At 43.3% G+C, this 19,280-nt stretch overlaps 1 protein-coding gene across 1 annotated transcript in view; it reads left to right on the plus strand.

Moving 5' to 3' along the window:
- OBSCN (obscurin, cytoskeletal calmodulin and titin-interacting RhoGEF) overlaps positions 1-19,280 on the plus strand; it is a 161,474-nt gene that overhangs the window by 103,491 nt on the left and 38,703 nt on the right. The window contains exons 56-65 of the mRNA XM_074539903.1: positions 126-398; positions 982-1,248; positions 3,242-3,508; positions 4,789-5,055; positions 6,276-6,548; positions 10,350-10,616; positions 12,880-13,152; positions 14,304-14,576; positions 17,141-17,428; positions 18,876-19,148. Of these exons, the coding sequence (XP_074396004.1) occupies positions 126-398; positions 982-1,248; positions 3,242-3,508; positions 4,789-5,055; positions 6,276-6,548; positions 10,350-10,616; positions 12,880-13,152; positions 14,304-14,576; positions 17,141-17,428; positions 18,876-19,148 (2,721 nt within the window). The remainder of the gene's footprint in view (positions 1-125; positions 399-981; positions 1,249-3,241; positions 3,509-4,788; positions 5,056-6,275; positions 6,549-10,349; positions 10,617-12,879; positions 13,153-14,303; positions 14,577-17,140; positions 17,429-18,875; positions 19,149-19,280) is intronic.

Below are 19,280 nucleotides of genomic sequence, written 5' to 3' on the forward strand. Positions count from 1 at the left end.
GATTTATCATTTAGGGCCTCAAATAACAACAACACAGTGCTGTCAAGAAAGAGCCTAACGACACGTTTAACCCAGGAAGCATCCCTTGAAAGCAGATCTCAAACTCTGTTGTCCTTTCCACGAAGAAGCAGCAGCAGCCACCATCGTGGAGGGGCTGAGGGACGTGGCCACGCACGAAGGAGAGGACGCGGTGTTCGAGTGCAGGCTGTCCCGGGAAGCAGCTCAGGATGCCCAGTGGTTCCTGGGGGATGTTCCCCTGCAATCCAACGAAATGAATGAGATCAGAGTGCAAGGGACACGTCACAGCTTGACCTTGAGGAAGGTGACCCTGGACGACTGTGGGTCCGTCAGTTTCAAAGTGGGGCAGCATTCATCGGCAGCGCAGCTGAAGGTGGAAGGTGAGCAGCCTACCAGGAAGAGGGGTTCAGCAGGTACTGGCACGCACTGCTTGGACTTCTGGAGAGCTGTCTTTGGGGTTAGGGAGCCTTGGAAATCTTGGGAGATTCTGCTAATCTAATTTAGCAATTTAGAGAGGCACATCTGAGCCAGTCGTTCCAGTTGTTTTTATTGTACATGGAGTGAAGATTAACATCCTTTGATGTTATTTGATATAATAACTAATATTAACATCCTTTGATGTTATTTAATATAACAATTAACATTAACATCCTTTGAAGACCATCCAACTATGCAGCTGATCACACGTCACAATCAATGCTGAAGAGTGTCACGAATATACTCTGGACTAATCTCCTACTTATGATGCTTTCAGATCACATTTACCAAAAAAAGTCTGAAAGCTATGAAAAACCTTTCCTTTAAGATATATAGAAGGATTTTTGAATGATGGCCCACTGCAATGCCTTGTGCTGCTTGTTCCTCTTCAACCTGGTTCCAAATGTAACCACAGACCCCCAGCTCTGCCCTGGGGGTGATGCTGGCTGAGGATGCTGCAGCAGCGCTGGTCCCCTCTCCCCACAGCTGCCCCGGTCACCTTCGTGAAGGCTCTGCACAACCTGGAGCTGCAGGAGGGTGGCACTGCCCACCTGTCCTGCGAGCTGTCCCAGCCTGACGTCCCCGTGGAGTGGAAGAAGGGCACGTCTGTGATCCAGCCCAGCCACAAGTGCAGCATCCAGCAGGAGGGGAAGGTGCACACGCTGCTCATCCGCGACCTGAACCGCGCCGACGCCGGGGAATACAGCTGCCACACAGCTGATGGCAAGACCACGGCCAGGCTGGAGGTCAAAGGTAGGGTTCCTCTGTGCCCAGCACTGCTGAGAGGAGGGAACATCGATTTTTAGAGCTCTCTGCTTCAAGAGAGGCACTGATCAGTGGAGCAAGTGCAGCAGAATCCATCGAGGCTGCCAGAGGGCTGGAGCACATGAAGGACATGGGCAAACTCTCTTGTGATAGGACAAGGGGTGATGGTTTTAAACCAAAAGGAGGACGATTTAGATTGGGTATAAGAAAGATTTTATTTTTTTTTTTTTTACAATGTGGATGGTGAGGCCCTGGCACAGGCTGCCCAGAGAAGCTGTGACTGCCCCTGGATCCCAGGAAGTGTCCAAGGCCAGGCTGGATTGCGTTTAGAGCAGTCTGGGATAGTGGAAGTTGTCCCTGATCTTGGCAGGGTTTGGAAAAATATGAAAGTACCTTCTAATTTAAACCATTCTGGGATCTAAGTGTAAGCAGAAACAAAGGCAGCTGTGTTTGATAACTGGGGAAGAGAAAGTGGAAGGGAGACCTTGATGCCCTCTGCAGCTTCCTTAGTGGAGATCTACAAAAGAGACAGGCACAGAACTTTCCTGGAGGGTTAAGTAAAGAGATGACAGGCAACAAGTGCAAGCTGCAGTGAGAGAAATTCAGATTAGAAAAAGCCAGACTTTTAACATGAAAGGGTGGTCAGACTTTAGAACTGAAATCCAGAAGAGTGGAGGAATCTCCATTCATGAGGTCTTCCCAAAGTTTTCCTTAATTATTCTGTAATTGATCTCTGGTGGCAAGATCTGAAACCTTGGATTGTAACCCCAGATTTATATATTCTAATACTCTAATATAATCTACGTATATTATTGTCTGTATTAATATATATATATAATATATTATATATATAATTCTTATTTGTATATTATATTCTATTATACTAGTCTACATATTCTATATATTCTACTATATTCAATATAGTCTAAATTTCTGATATGTTCTATATATTCTAAAATATATAAATATATATTCTATATATACATGTATGTATATTTTATATTTTTGTCTATTTAAAAATATTTTTATTTTTTATATTTGTACATTTTTTGAGTGATTTTATCCCATTTTATGATTTTATTTCAAGGATGGAAAGCTGTCTGCCTTCAGTAATAACTACTGAACTTTGAATTCTATGTGAAAAGAAGCCTGGGATATGGGGAGAGAAATTTAGCTCACATAGATTATTGTCACCCTGATTTTTTAAGTTTTTCTAAGCCTTCTTACATTTACATTGTTTTAACAAACTTTGTCATGCACTTTATGCAAATAACTTATTGTTCTGCATTCTTTTATGGAGGAGGAGAAACTTGATGGACTGCTGGTTTGTCCGGTGTCATTGGAGAGGTGGCACTGTCACCCTCCAATTCACTGTCACTTTTGGAAAACTATAAATGTTGGAGTCAGAAATTAAACTTCCCTTTTCTTCACCTTGAGAGCAGCGGTGTGTACGCTTGTGCTGTTTCGTGTCCTATAGTGACAGATTATTCTGATTAATTATTATTAAGCTGATTAACTCCCTTTCCTCCTCCTCTATCTAGGTTTGGCATCCCTGGACACTCTCCTTAGGGAAACCCAACCAGAATTGTCCATGAACTTCATAACTACCTCTACCCTCACCTTAACAATAAAACACCTATTTCTATTTTTGCCCTACCCATTTTTCATTTCAAGGATGGAAAGCTGTCTGGCCTTCAGTAATAACTACTGAACTTTGAAATCTTTGTGAAAAGAAGCTTGGGATATGGGGAGAGAAATTTAGCTCACATAGATTATTCTGATTAATTTTTATTATGCTGATTAACTCCCTTTCCTCCTCCTTCTCTATCTAGGTTTCACACCCTGGACGCTCTCCTTAGGGAAACGCAACCAGAATTGTCCGCAAACTTCATAACTCCCTCTACCCACACCTTAACAATAAAACAGACCTCTCTTTTCTATTCATTTTTGCCTCACCCATTTCTCATTTCCCCCCGGCCAGGCGTGCCCGTGCTGTTCCAGCAGTGGCTGAGGAACGAGGAGGTGGAGGAAGGGCGCACGGCCGCGCTGCGCTGCGAGCTGACACGGCCCCACGCGCGCCTGCAGTGGCGCAAAGGGGACACGGTGCTGCAGCCCGGGGACAAGTACCAGATGCGCCAGGAGGGGACGCGAGCTGAGCTCCTCATCTTCGAGGCCGAGGCTCAGGATGCTGGGGAGTACACCTGTGACTCGGGGGATCAGCAGACCACGGCTTATCTGCAGGTCAAAGGTAGGTTGTCTTACAATTTTGTTCATTTTGTGCTAATTCTGTGTCCTTTAGATTAGATCACACTTGTAGATTGTGGGTTTAGTCACAAACACCTCCTCAGAGCATGTGGTTTCAGAGGTTAAACACTCAAAATCTCATGTGCCAGCTGAGGGAATTGGGGTTTTTGAACCATTGTATGTCTTGGTGCCTGAGCAGCCCATGAATTGTGATTCTTTGTCTTTCTTAATGTCTGTGTTTTTGGATTTTATAGTTTTATTCATTTTGTATTAAGAATTCTTTTGGTTTGGATTTTACAGTTTTATTTTGTACTAAGAACTCTATGGGTTTGGATTTTGCAGTTTTATTTTTCACTAAGAACTCTATGGCTTGGGATTTTACAGTTTTATTAATTTTGCACTAAGAACTCCATGGGTTTGTGATTTTAGTTTTATTCATTCTGTGCTAAGAATTCCATGTCTTTTGGATTAGATCACACTTGTAGATTGTGAGTTTAGTCGCCATAAACAAACTCCTGCTCAGAGCATGTGGTTTCAGAGGTTAAACACCCAAAATCTCATGCACCAGCTGAGGGAATTGGGGGTTTTTTAACCTGGAGAAAAGAAGGCTTGGGGGAGATGTTATCACTCTCTGCAACTACCAACAGGAGGTTGTGGTGATGTAAAGGTTGGTCTACTTCACAAATGACAAGCAATAGGATGAGAGGAAATGGCCTCAAGTTGTACCAGGGTGGGTTTACATTTGATATTAAGAAATAATTCTTTGCTGGAAGGGTGGCCAAGTATTGTCACAGACTGCCCAGAGAAGCAGTGGAGTCACCATCCCTGGAGATATTCAAGAGATGTGTAGGTGTGACACTTGGGGATGTGGTTTATTGGTGGATTTGGCTGTGCTGGGTCTTGATCTTAAAGGTCTTTTCCAACCTAAAGGGTTCTGACTCTGTGTTGTGATTGTTGGTGTTGTGCTCTATGTGCTTCCACTGATTTGGCTGTGCTGGGTTAATGGCTGGACTTGATCTTAAGGTCTTTTCCAACCTAAAGAGTTGCTGATTTGTGGTGTTGTGCTGTGTGTGCTTCCACTGAAGATGGTGAGTATGGCCATGTGAAGACCTTTAGAGGCCCAGAGCAACAGTGGACACCTTTGCAGCATCAGCAGCTGATTCCATGAGTGGCTAGCAGGCAAAACTGTTGTCCAGAAAGAATAGAGCAGCCCAGCTGCAGAAGTCACAAGCAGGTTTGTCACCTCTGAGCGCTGTCACTGATGCAGTTGCTTCTCCACCACAGTACTGCCAGTGCTGTTTAACAAAGAGCTGAAAAACGTAGAGGCTGAAGAAGGGGGAACGGCAGTTTTGCACTGTGAGATCTCCAAGCCTGATGCTCCCGTTGAGTGGAGGAAAGGAGGGGTGGTCATTCAGCCCAGTGACAAGTACGAGCTGAAGCTGAAGGGCAGCGTGGCTGAGCTGATCATCCACGGTGTAGAAGCTGATGACTGTGGGGATTATACCTGCAGCACTGGATACGAGATCACCACAGGGTCTGTGTATGTGCAAGGTAAGGTGGTGGAAATGCTCTGGTTTTCTGCCTGGATTTCTTGCTCCAAAATCTTTGACAGTAACTGGCCAAACAGCAGAAAGGCCACTCATTTCTTTCCTGATTCCAGCAAAGATATAAACACTCACCTCCAGGCTGAGGTTTGACACATCTTTTTAACTTAAGCTGGTTTAAAGTACTGACTGTACTGTGTCTCAGAACAGATGGTTGTACTGCTGAAAAACTTGGAGCGGTGGTTGTAAAAATACTGAAATTCTTATTACAACTGATTACAGCTTCTATCATTGTTGATAATCTTATTACTCCTTTAAAGCACCCAAGAGAACATTTAAATCTTTAAGTACCTCCCTGCCTCACACAATTTCTGCAGATGGTTGCAACACACAGGAGAGCCAGGGCAAGGAGTGGAGTTTCCTCGTTTCCTCCCAGTGAAATGATGTTTGCAGACACACACCCTGCTCCTACAAGCAGCTGGAGGGATGGAAGGTGGTTTCTAACCCTCTTCAAGACAATTTTAGTTCCTTTTTTTCCCTTGGAAAACCTCTACAAATTTAACCCTTCTGGAGCTGCACTTGGGCTTGGGTTAGCTCTGCAGAGACCGAGCCATGTGCATTTGTTTTTGTTTTCTTGTCTTCAAGACAATTTTAGTTCTTTTTTTCCCTTGGAAAAGCCCTACAAGTTCAGCTCTCCTACAAGTATAGCTGGAGGGGGACGGAAGGTGGTTTCTAACAGTCTTCAATACAATTTTAGTTATTTTTTTTCCCTTGGAAAAGCCCTACAAATTTATTCTCTTACAAGCTGCTGGAGGGATGGAAGGTTGTTTCTAACCCTCTTCACGACATTTTTAGTTCCTTTTTTTCCCCTTGGAAAAGCCCTACAAATTTAACTCTGCTGGACCTGTGCTTGGGCTTGGGTTAGTTAGCTCTGCAGGGAGCCAGCTGTGCACGTTTGTTTTTGTTTTCTTGTCTTCAAGACAAATTTAACTCTCCTACAAGCAGCCGGAGGGATGCAAGGTGGTTTCTAACCCTCTTCAAGACAATTTAGTTCCTTTTTTCCTTGGAAAAACCCTACAAGTTTAACTCTGCTGGAGCTGCGCTTGGGCTTGGGTTCGTTCTGCAAGGAAGCGAGTTAGGGAGCGCGTTAGGAAGTGAGTTAGGGAGCAAGCCGTGTGTATTTGTTTCTGTTTTTCCTTTGGCACCCTCTCTTGCTCTGTCGCGCAGAAGAAGCAGCAGTGATAGTGTCTGGTCTGAGGAGCACAGACGTCTTTGTGGGCGAGTCAGCCACGTTCAGGTGCGAGCTCTCGCCGCCGGGCGTGAGGAGCGTGCAGTGGTGGCTGGACGGGACCCCCCTGCACAACAACCTGGTCACTGAGATCTCCCAGCAGGACGGCAGGATCCACACTCTGACCCTAAACGACGTGGCGTGCCACGACTCGGGCACTGTCACCTTCAGAGCTGGCTCCCTTATATCCACAGCTAAATTATTGGTCAAAGGTATCGCCCCATGAACAAGAAACACGGGGCCACCTCTGGACTTGCTCCATGTGCTGGTGCTTCTGCCTTCCAGGCTACCCTTACTAAATCCCTTCACGTGCCCTGCAACCCTCCCACTCTGCAAGTCACTCACTCTCACCCCAGAATTTTTCTGGCTACAACCACACTGAATTTTTTTTTTCCCCTCTCACCCTCTGGTGTTTTTTGGTTTTTATAGGTGAGGGAGGGTTGCAGGATCATGGCTGCTGCTTTCACCTGACAAAGAAGACATAACCATAAACATCTGTGGTAGCACCTGACTTTATATCCCCACTTCAGCTTTTTTTTCCAAAATACCACAAAATCTTGCGGGGATGGTAATTCCCAAATTTCCCATTGTGCTGCTCGACAGCTGGGCCACTGGTGCTGAGCTCAGCATGTTCCCAGGACAGGATTTTGAGCTGTTCCTGGAATCCAATGGGTGTGTGGCATTCCAGTAACACAGAGGCAAAATGTGCCTTGTTTCTGAAAGCTCATCAATGCACTAGCAAAGCTTTCTGGTCTGATGAATAAATATTTTTTTCCTATTTGGTAAGGGTAGCCAAAAGCTGCAAATAACACTGAGCTCCAGACTTGATAAAGCAAGCTCCTTCCCACCCAGTCCTTTTATAGCTGTGGGGAAGATCTGTTGTTTTTCAGGCAAAGTTAAGGCTTATTCCCTGCTTGGAAAATGGATATATAAAGGGTAAGAATATCTTTATGCAAATCTACTCCTGTGCTATAACTGGGCCATAACAGGAATGATCCACAATGTGGAATTGTAGTCAGTGGTTGATGTCTCCTTCTCTGCATCATGTGTCCCTTGTGCATTCAGGAAATTTGGTTCTCTGCAAAGACAAAATGTGAAATCACTTCTTTGTGGTATCGAATGATGCAGTGACAAAACAGAGGGCAGACCCCACAAGTCCTGTGACAGTTTGCATCCATTTTCAGAAACAAAACATGGTTCTGAGATCTCCAAGCAAAAAAATATCTAGTGGGCCTAAAACATAAATTAAAAATAAATACATTGTTAGGTATTCTGCTCAGTGAATGAACAGGCTCCTGAGATATTTCCATTTCATGGAATCACAGCATCACTGATTTTGGAAGAAATGTGTGGAGATCATCCAGTCCAACCCCTCAGCTCTTGCAGGTACACACATGTATGTGGATATTTTGTGCTTCCATGAAGCCAAAATTCCTGAATTGCAAACCGGAATCACACTAGCGCTATTTTATAACTGGGCTGGGATAACCCCAGTTACACTGTGCTCAGTAACACTTGATTTCATAGGAAAGTGAAACACTTTTAAAATTCCAACCATCCTTGTATTGACAATCTCGTGCACTTTATTTTGTCCACAAATTTTAGCATAAATCTTTGTTTGAAATATATTTCAGTCTATCAAGCCATCCATGGCTTGCTCTTCATCAAGGAGCGAGCTGGCTTTGTTCCTTGTGCCTCATTCTCCTGGTTTAAGGAGTAAACGTTGCTAATTTGATTTATTCTGCAACGTTTTAATTAACAACAATTAACGTTGCTAATTTGATTTATTCTGTAACAAGTGAAATCTCAGCTTTCCATGCTGGGCGTCCACAGCATCACTGCCCTCCAACTGCATTCATTCCATGACCTGGAGTGATGGTTCACAGGTGATGGGGGCAGGATGGAGAAGGGTGAAGGAGCTGCTGCTGTTTCCTAGCTCCTCTGGGCAGGTGAGAATTGCAGGTTCCAGGGCACACGTTGGCTCCTCAGCCCCAAAGAGGTGAACAGGGCCACCAAAGTCCTTGCCCTGGCCAACTGTGGTTATTTATAATTAATAACTGTGGTTATTAATTGTTGAGGGTCTCCAGGATGATGTGAGAGATGAGAATTGACTCCAAGTTTTCAGAAGGTTGATTTGTTATATTATGATATATATTATATTAAAAGAATACTGTGCTAAAACTACATTAAAGAAAGAGAAAGGAGACATCAGAAGGCTAGAAAGGAATTACAATAAAAAACTCATGACTGACCAGAGTCCTGACAGAGTTGGACTGGGATTGGTCATTAATTAAAAACAATTCCCATGGAACTAATCAAAGATGCACCTGTTGGTAAGCAACTTCTAAATCACATTTTAAGCAATCAAATAATTATCATTTGCATTTTGTTTCTGAGGCTTCTCAGCTTCTCAGGAGAAAAATCTTAGCAAAGGGATTTTTCATAAAATATGACAATAACAGCCGAAACAGCAAGGGGACAGTGGAACCAGGACCTTCTCCAGTACCACAGGTGATATTTGACATTTCTACATCTTGTGGAAGGGGCTGAGGTTGTTCTCCCCATCTGCACAGACACCTGCTTGTTTCTTCAGTCACCAAACTTCTCCAAGATCTTCCACAGAGACCTCCTCTCCCTAAACACACCTGGCAGAGGGAACCTCAGTGAGCGGAACCAAGCCTTGCAGCAGGTTTCCAAACGATGTTTGCAAAGCTCTCTTTGCTCCCCAAGGTCTGCCTGGAGCACCCCAAAGCCTCAGCCTGCTGCAGCAGTCCCAAGAGGAGCATTCCAGACAGAGATCCTGCTGGGTTATCCCAGCTGGCTTGTGTGCAGAGCAACTATTTGAAGAATAAGGACATCACAGAAAGTCCTGAACTGGAAGGGTTCCTCAAGGATCATCATGTCAAGCTCCTGATATCTCAGCCTTTCTCTGACTCTCATCTTTTTATCTCCCTTTGCAGCCCTATCATATATTTTTATTTTAAGCTGACATAATTCCGCTAAGAATGATGTTTCAGAGATTTCCATTTTCAGATTGCATTGAGATTTTTCCTTTTGACCTGCATATTGCATTGTTGATGGATGATCCAGTCTGACATCTCAGGAGGGACCCACGGCTGCTTTGGGAGCTCACAGTATTTTAGGTCAGATATATCTACTGTGCCTTGCCGCTGCATCACAAGAGGCAGAACTTGGGTTTTAAAAGTGCTTAAAAGCAACTTTATGGATCTCAATGCCTTCAGAGGAGCTGCATATCCAGCTGCTGTCAGCATTTTATGGGGTCTCAGTCTGAGATGTCAGTGGTTTATGATCTCTCAGTGACCTCTAGATGAAATATTGTAAAGGAAATCGTATTGTTTTTCTCTAAATAATGTGTCTACTGCAGAGAAACACACAAATAGTCAAAACAATATTCATCTGCTCCTGGGGAGTGCCCTTTTCTTGGTCACAGCTGTCCTGGATATTTGCTCAAGACAGCCAAGACCACCCCAGGACAGGAATGAGTGTCTGCATTTAAGGACTGAGTCTCTTTCTGATTAGTTATATTTTAGTCACACAAGAAGCTTCCAGTAGGGTTTGTGGTATTTTCCTATTGCTCTGTGAGGTTGAGAGTTGCAGGGAACCATTCCCTGCAGTTCTCTGCATCACACATCTGCTCCACATTTGGGAAGCAGAAGTGTTTCCCATCCAGTGCTTCCCAGCCTGGAAGATCTCAGAAACACTAAATTGGAGAAACACAAAATTGGAGAAGCAGCCCAAATTCAGGACTGTTCCAGCACAAGCCTCAATTCCTGGTGGCCCATTTCCCAGTGTCCTGGTCACGTTCTAATGCACCAGCCTGGCTTCCATCCTGCTTGATGCTGCCACAGGCACACACTAAACTGCTAATCCCCCTGCTTGCACTACCACTCTGCTTGCTCCCCACGGGCTCTGTGCTTGGCAAAAAACCCTCCCAGGGGTGATTTCCACGGGGATCCACTAATGCATGTCCTTCCTGACGTGTTGGTTAACAGATCCCACCATTGAAGTGGTCAGTCCCATGCAGGACATAACTGTTGATGAAGAAGGCCCAGCAGAGTTCATATGCCAATATTCTAGGCCAGTGCACGCCATCTGGAAGAAAAATGATCAGGAAATACATGCAGATGGGCAGCGAGTGATTATCGATCAGGACTGGAATGTGAGCATGCTAAAAATTAACCCCACGGTCCCAGAAGACACTGGCATCTATTCTTGTGAAGCTGAAGGCATTAAAGTGATGGCTACACTTGATGTTCAAGGTGAGGTCTTCCAGCCAGAGAGGAAGACTATCATGGGTTCCAAATAAATGAGGTAGAAAAATCATGGCAAGGCTTTTGCAATAAGGGACACGTCAGATACCTGCTCTTGGTGTTCACTCCAGTACTGGAAATGAGGATAAAAACAGTTGGGGATAATGGGAATTGAATGTTATACTGCAGGATTATCTGATTTCTAATTAACACTCACTCATTTTACCACTTAGCCACTCCACCTCTTCTGCAGTTAGCTGGGATGGGATGTGTCCTGCTGAATTGTAAAATCACAGATGTATTGTTGATCTAAAGGAATAATACAAATATTGTTTTCCTGTTAAAGAGTACTTTTTACATAAAACCAGTAACTAATGGATAGCATGGAATTCCATTTTATTTTGCTCGGCAAAGGAGCTTTAGGTAATTTAAATAGGCAATTTACCTAGTTCATCAAATAGGTAATTTACCTAAATTAAATAGGTAATTTACCCATTTCAAACAGTGTTCCCTCAGGAGTTACCTCCTCACTCAGCACTCATATTTCTGGAGACCCTGAGGAACAATATATACAAAATTAACAAAAAGTTAGGATTTTTCATGGATTTTTTTTTCTGCTCCATTTGGAATTCCTGGGTTTCGTTACCAAGTGAATTGGAGTGATCAGCAACAGCAGGTTCTGATTTCTGAATATTTGTGGCTATTTTGCCTTCTTGCTTAACTGCAGTTGGTTGTTAGTGCAGAAGTACAGGGTGTTATTTATTATAATGTTTTCTACATTGATTAGCACTTTCCATTGTAGGGATTTAAAAAGATTTAAATGAACATAATCTAAAAGTATCCCAGAGGAGGTAGGGTTAGCAATTGGCTGCTTTCCATAATTATGGAAACCAATGCTTCTAAAGTACACAGATAAACAATTTGTGTTGTTCTAAAAAAAATTACACATTCTCCAAGAATAGTCTGCAACCCCCTAATGGTTCTCTGTAAGTATAAAATTTATAAAATTCAGAATATTTTTAGTATTATAGAAGCCCAGAGTAGTTTGGGTTGGAAAAGACCTTAAAGGTCATGTAGTTCCAAACCCCCATGCCATGGGCAGAGACACCTTCCACTGTCCCAGATTGCTCCAAGTCCCATCCAACCTGGCCTTGGGCACTTCCAGGGATGGGGACTCCACACACAACATCTCTGAGCATCTTGTAATTAGTAATAAGTTAATAAATATCTGGTGGCTTGTGCTTTTTGGGTATGTTCGTTTTTACCATTAAATAAATGCCTCAGTTTGGATGTTTTTTAATATTTTATTTATTTTACTGATTTTTTATTTTTTGCTGTGCATGGTTCCAAATGATCTGTAGAGATCTAGACGGGGATGTCTTGGTTTATAACACAAATCATGCTGACCATTTTATGGCATTTGTGAAAACTGTATTTACTCAACCCTTGTGCATGTCATTTGTCCCTGTAGCAGCGTGAATTATACTCACATGCACCAGCGCACATTTAATTTGGCATTGAGCTGATTGTTTCTGTCCAGGTGCCAACTGATGCATGGCTGGAGTGTGGAGCTTTTTGTTTCTGACCCCACAACTCACTACAGAGCATGGGAAAATAAGCCTAAATGTCACAGAGCTTTTATGATAATTCAGAAATTTACCATTCAAAGTAATCTTGATAGAGGTTTTGACTTTGTGTGTTTCCTAGAGGCAGAATTATCTTGGATAATCGTCACTATAGCTTTGCCAGCCATGATATTCTCTTACATTTGCTTTGCTAGAAAAGTAATGAGATTTTATCATGAGCTGTCAGTGTATTCAAATCTCCCCTGTCATGATGATAATTGTGTTGTTTGGGAGATATTTGGGAAACTGTCATAAGAAAAAAGGAATTTGATTGCACTTTATCTTCCTAAGCTATGCCTTCCTATTGACTATTGGCCCAATTCATACAAACATGACCATTTTTTTCTTTATTTATCTAAAACCACGTTTTTGGATGAAATCTGGGTGAAATGCTAGAGGATCTAGATGAAGTGCCGGAGGTTCTAGAGGTTTATCATTACTTTTACATTATCTTTAAATCTTTTTATTGTAATACTTTGTTAGGGGACGGGTTGCCATCAACAATTAAACCTATGGGCACAGTTTATCACATCCATGTTTTTCCATCAGCTTTGCAGCAGTGGGAATCATCCAGTGCTCCCAGGCTTGCTAATATTCAGAGATAGAGAGCCAAATAATTAATAATGTTAACTTTCCTTCTTTTCTAGCCAAGAACAGCATTGTCCAGGGCCTGGAGAACGTGGAGGCTGTGGAAGGAGGGGAAGCCCTGTTCGAGTGTTACCTCTCCAAGCCTGAGACCTACAATTACAACTGGCTGATTGATGATGAACCCGCCAAGACCACAGAAAACATGGAGATGGTTTACTTTGAAAATGGCCTCAGGCACATCCTGCTGCTGAAGAATTTAACTCCCCAGGACAGCTGCAGGGTGACTTTCATGTGCAGCGATGCGGTGACCTCAGCCTTCCTCACAGTGAAAGGTAACTCGGGTGCTTGGGCAGGGGAAATCTTCAATTTCTGCTTGGAAAGGGGGAAAGAAACCAGGGAAATATGATGAGAGCAGCAAGGAAATGTTGCATTTGTTGTTTCTCTTACCTAAACGTTCTTCCCACACAATAAGTAATAGAATCATTCAGATAGGGAAAGATCTATGAGATCATCAAACCCACCGCCTACCCATGGAATCACAGAATGGATTGGGTAGGAAGGGACCTTAAAGATCATTCAGTGCCATCCCCTGTCATGGGCAGGGACACCTTCCACTGTCCCAGGTTGCTCCAAACCCTGTCCCAACCTGGCCTTGGGATCCAGGGGCAGACACAGCTTCTCTGGGCACCCTGTGCCAGGGCCTCCCTATCCTCACAGCAAAGAATTTCTTCCTAATATCTCATGTAAACCTATTTTCTGTCCATCTGAATCCATTCCTCCTTGTCCTGTCACTCCATGCTCTTGCAAAACGTCCTCTCCATCTTTCTTGTTGGGCGCCTTCACATACTGGTTGGCACAAATTAGATCATCCCAAAACCCTTTATTTTCCCTGAAAAAAAAAATCTGAAACAAATCCAATTCTCTCACCCCTAAATGGATGATGCTTTACAATGTCCTTGTTTTCTTAATCTGTAGGATGTGAGATGGTTTATAAGCAGCACCAGTTGGCACTGAGTAAGGAGTAAATTATTTTCTCAGAGCTGTCATGACTCTGATGAGTTTGGTTGTGTTTATAGACACTTCAGGGCTTGAGAAAGGAGGGTTTTATCAGCAACAACTTTGTCTCCTTTTACTTTATGCTATTACAGGAGACCCTAGTGGGGACCACAAACCCTTTCTGTACATGAAAATAAGAGTACAAAAGCAGAGATCAGTCCCCACTTATGGATTAGATGGGGTTTGGAGCAACCTGGTCTGGTGGAAGGTGTCCCTGCCCAAGGCAGGGGATGCAACAAGATGAGCTTTACCTTCCAAACTAAACCATTCTGTGATTCCAAACCTTCTGTTCTGGCAATGTATATAAACCTTCTAATGATCTCCTTGCTCTCCAAGGCCTGGCTCTTCAGAGCTTCAGCACAAACATTCACAAAATCTCCTGATTGTTTCTGTAACTGAGGGCTTGATCACTGATTTTAACCTACAGGGTGGCGCCTGCAGTTCCTGCAGCCCCTCACGGACGTGGAGGTGTCTCTGGGGGAAAAAGCAACATTTAGCTGTGTCCTGAGTGAAGCTGTGCCAGTGAATGAAGTGGTCTGGTACAGCAATGACACAGAGATCCAGGCAGGGGAGGACTGGGAGGTGCAAGCAGATGGAAACAAATACAAACTTATCCTGAAAAAAGCCCAACTGCATCACTCTGGAGAGGTGACCTTTGCTTCCAGGGAGGCCATTTCATCAGCCAAGCTTTCTGTGATTGGTAAGTGTGTGTTGTTCCAGCCCAGGGGCACTCAAAATCTCTAATTTTGATATTCAGCATTGAATTTCCCAATATTTGTGCTGATCCTTTCCACTTTGCCTCACATGTACCAAAATAGTGTTCTTAGGCTGAGAAGATACTACTAGGAACTTGTTCTTTGACCAGATCCACCTCATCAGAAGAAAAGTATATCAGGCTAGTGATGGTAGAGATGCTCCCCAACTTTCTTTAGCTGCAGTCTTTTGTAAAATGTAACATAAACTCTAACAAAAATCAGTATTCTTCACTCGACAAATATGGACATGGGAGGGAGCTGCGGTAGAGTCCATGTGGAAAAATCATCCAGAGCAGCAGAGGAATCATTGAAATCTGCTTATCAGCTCAGGTGCAGGGCAAGCAGTTTTCCAGATTAACGAGTAGCATGTTAAAACCCTCAAGAGGGGGACATCCACAAAGCACACACCTCCTGCTCCAGAGGGACAGAGTGAATAGTTAAGTAGGGAAAATGATAATTCCCTAATTCCCTCATGGAGCAGTTTGGATGATGCCATCAGTGTTCATTCAGCACACAGCATCTGGCTCCTTGCTGCAGTGGGACCAGTGGGTGACCCAGCAGTGGTCACACAGCACCATCCCAGTGATGGTTATGAGATAATTAAATGTATTTTAGCTGTAGCTGAAATGTTTAAGAGTCACTGATGGACCATCTATACTTTAAATGGCTACAGGCAATCTCTGTCTAATGATTTCTGAGACTTAAGGGATCTCTGTTACACATTCCAGTTCCCCAATTTAAAAAAAAGTTTGATGGATTTAAATCAGTTTTTTGTACTTACATTTAATGGACTTCTAAATAAGAATACAATACTTTTCCTGTTGACAGATTTTTCTCAATGCAGTTTGGCTGACAACAGAGAAAAGACTTTATGTTGTTCTTGGGGTGTCCAGAGTTAAAAGAACAGGCTGTTGACCATATTTGCCTTTAATTCTTTGGATTGGCATATCATAGCAGGTCATTTACATCGTAAATGTCTTGAACTCAAGACTGAAAGAATTATTTCTGTCTTTTAGGCCAAAGTGTAATGTAAGCAAGGAACATTTTCCAGTGTACTGAGTGTAAGGATTGGGATTAGATGATCTTCAAGGTCCCAACCCAAACTGTTCTATGATCATGGAGCATGACACCAGATCATTCCCAACACATATTTATTTGTTATTTCCCGATGCTGTGACACATTGCAACACTGCAATTACACAGAAGAGGAGTGACTCGTTATTAAAATATTTGAGTTATTTTTTAGTCCCACAATAACCTGATTTCAATTAAGACCTGACCTAAAATAAACACAGTCAAGGCTCATTTCATGTGCTTGAAATTTTCAGTTAAATTCCTTGCTAATATGGACTGTGTAGGGTTATCTTTATTCTAAGCTGGGTGGGACAAGGAGGTTAATTATATATACACAAGAGGTTAATTATTTGAGATGAGAGTTGGAAAATGAATGTTTGTCATTGGCAACATACATCAGGGCAGACAAGGATTAATCAGTGGTGCACAGGTGCTCATGGTTGTGACTTTACGGTGACTTTACACTCAACTTTACAACAAGGAGAATACTCAGTCCATTGCGTGTGACCGTGTTCACAGGGGTCTTAGGATGAGGGAAGAGATGAGGATTTGATCTATGTTTTAGAAGGCTTGATTTATTCTTTTATTATATATATTAAATTAAAACTATACCAAAAGAATAGAAGAAAGGACTTCATCAGAAGGGTAGCAAAGAATAGAATAGGAAAGAATGATAGCAAAGGTTTGTGGCTCAGACAGAGTCTGAGCCAGTTGACTTTGATTGGCCATTAATTAGAAACAACCACATGAGACCAATCACAGATCTACTTGCTGCATTCTATGGAAGCAGATAACCATTGTTTACATTTTGTTCTTGACATTTTTCAGCTTCTCAAGAGAAAAAATCCTAAGGAAAGGATTTTTCATAAAAGATTTCTGTGACAATTGCACTTCTGTCCTCACAGCTTGCAGAAGGCTCTTGTGAAATAGGAGCCTCCTCGAGCCAGGTCTCATAAGCTCTTGGCAGTCTATTTCACACTCAAGATAGCTCAGCTGCCTTAGAAGGCATAAAATCAGCAGGATGGCTTCTGTTGCAGTGTTGGAAACCAAAAGGTTTTAATAAAAAGCAAAATAACAAAACTCTTTACAGAGAAAAACCGATCCAGGTGCCAGAGGTTCTTGCTCCTGGTAAAACACCTCACAAAAGCAATTTGTTTCTTTGTTCTCTTCTTTTTCTTGTAAATTGCTCAGGTGGGACTTTTTGGCTCCTGTCTAATTAGCTATCCTTAAGTTTGAGGTGAAGTTCCCCAAGCCTATGAGATGCCTTTTTCACCTAATCAAGGAGAGAAACTTCTGGGCTTATTTCCTTTTTGAGGGGACAAAGAATAGTTTGGTCACTCTGTCAACAAGGGGCACATTCCTACACTCTTGGGTATTTTAGGATGGAGTGTCCCTGCTCACATCACACATCACAGCACCTCTGTTGTGCCCCCAGCCCTCCCCGAGCCGCCCGAAGCGCCAGAGGTCCTGAGCCAGAGCAGCCACTCGGTCACCCTGTCCTGGCACAGGCCGCTGGGTGACGGCGGCCAGCCCATCCTGGGCTACAGGGTGGAGAGGAAAATCCCAGGAGTTGGCTGGCAGTCCTGCAGCAGGGAGCTCATCCCAAACACGGAGCTCACCGTGGATGGCCTCAGCCCGGGGGAGCCCTACCGATTCCGAGTGTCAGCCGTGAACAAAGCGGGGGCCAGCGAGGCGCTGCACTTCCCCCAGACGGTGCGGTTAGGTGAGGATGGACGCAGGCTCAGGGAGGGCTGCAAGCTCCTGCAGACCCCACATTTTGCATGGCATGCCTGCTTCACCCACTCCAGGCATCTCCCAGTGCAGTATCTTTCAGTGCTTGGCTGCCAAGACAATAGAGGAGGAAGAGCTTGGGATGAAAAAGGTCGTTCTGGGCTGCTGTGAACAAAACCCGCTGCGTTTTTAGCACTGTTCTTTGATGTCCTCCACACTGCATCCAGCTGTCTTGCAGCCTGCACTGCATCATCCACGTGCTGGCCCCTCACCATGGGGTTCTTGCAGACAATGTGTTGGCCATGAGTGTCTTTTCTGGTGGAGTTAGGACGGAATGAGTGAAAAAGGGCATGCTGGAATGTGTTTGGGATAACCATGACCATGAGTGGGCAATATTGTCTTCTTCACCCATCTTTCTCCTTTTTTTATTTTTATGCGTCTTTTTCAAGAATCCCCACAAAGAAATGCTGGGGGACAAAGTTCCTTTGCAGTCTGATGGTGAAACTTTAGAAGCTTCAGTGGAATGGGGACTCTCTCTCAGTCTTTCTTTTCTTGCAACTCTTTCTCTGGTATCACTCATCTAAATTCCTCAAAATGAGTATAATGATAAAAAAGTACTCTTTTGCTTAAAATGCTCTGTTGCATTTTTTGCAACAATGACTGCTGCCAGTGCTGGACCCTGATGACTCTCACCATGCTGACTTTGTCAACAACAAACCCAAGGCATTTTGGGCAGCAATCCTCTCACCCTGGTGAAATGTGCAGAGAGGAGGGTAACCTTGAGGGATGTGCTGCTTTTGGGAACCCAGAATCATCTTTTACATCCTAGTCAGCATCTCTGTGTTTTTCTCTGAGGGATCATGGTTCTACAAACAGCATTCCATTGGTAGACCTCCTTCCAAAGTAAAGAAAATGCTGAGAATTTTTGGTTAAATTGTTTTTGCTTTTTGATAATTTTTACTCTTCCTAAGATAGCATAAATATATATCTATATTTTTCTTTTTATTTCAAGGCAGAGATGAATGCCGCTTTGAATGATCTCTTTTCATTCTATTTGTTGTTTCTTCTTTGTCTCGCATCACAACTTCTTCACTTTGAAACATTTAAGATTTAAAAATCTGTAGAACTTCTTTTGTACTGATGATGGGTAAATGAAGACCAGCAAACGCACACAGGAATGTGGAAAATGCAACCACTTCTGCATGTATATGTTTAGATGGAGCTGGTTTAAGCACTGGGAGAGCTTGGAAAGTTGTTTTGATATTATCTTTGGAAATGCATACTTTGGATGCTGCCAGACTTTTTTTTCCTATAGTTGTCTACAACAGCTGAAAAATCTGTAAATGATGGATGGGTTGCTTGGATATTTTATGGAGTGGAGTGCCCTAAAGCCAGATGATTGTTCTTTGTGTTAATTCACTTTATTTCTGTAATTGCAGAGCCTTCAGTTACCATCACCCAACCCTTGGTGGGAGGATCTGTCTCGGAAGGGGGGGTGGCTCGCCTGGAGTGCTCATTATCAGATAAAACTGAGGAGAAAGTGACTTGGTTCAAGGGAAAAGAGCAAATAAAAGCTGGAGGGAGATATGAAATCCTTTCTGAAGAAACGAAGCAGATACTCATTATCCGTGGATTTAAACCCGAGGATCAGGACAGCTACACCTGCATGGCTTCTCCAGAAGTCAAATCTGTTGCCAGCCTGTGTCTTGAAGGTACAAAGTGCATTTCTGGGGTGTTAAATCAGGTCTGGCATGGACATCCAGGGCCATCTCCACAGCTGGGACTGGAATTAATTTTCTTTTACAAGATATGATAACAATCCACAAGGAATTGTTATTTTCCTG

Source organism: Zonotrichia albicollis, chromosome 1, assembly GCF_047830755.1.
Source record: "Zonotrichia albicollis isolate bZonAlb1 chromosome 1, bZonAlb1.hap1, whole genome shotgun sequence".
Classification (NCBI taxonomy): Eukaryota; Metazoa; Chordata; class Aves; order Passeriformes; family Passerellidae; genus Zonotrichia; species Zonotrichia albicollis.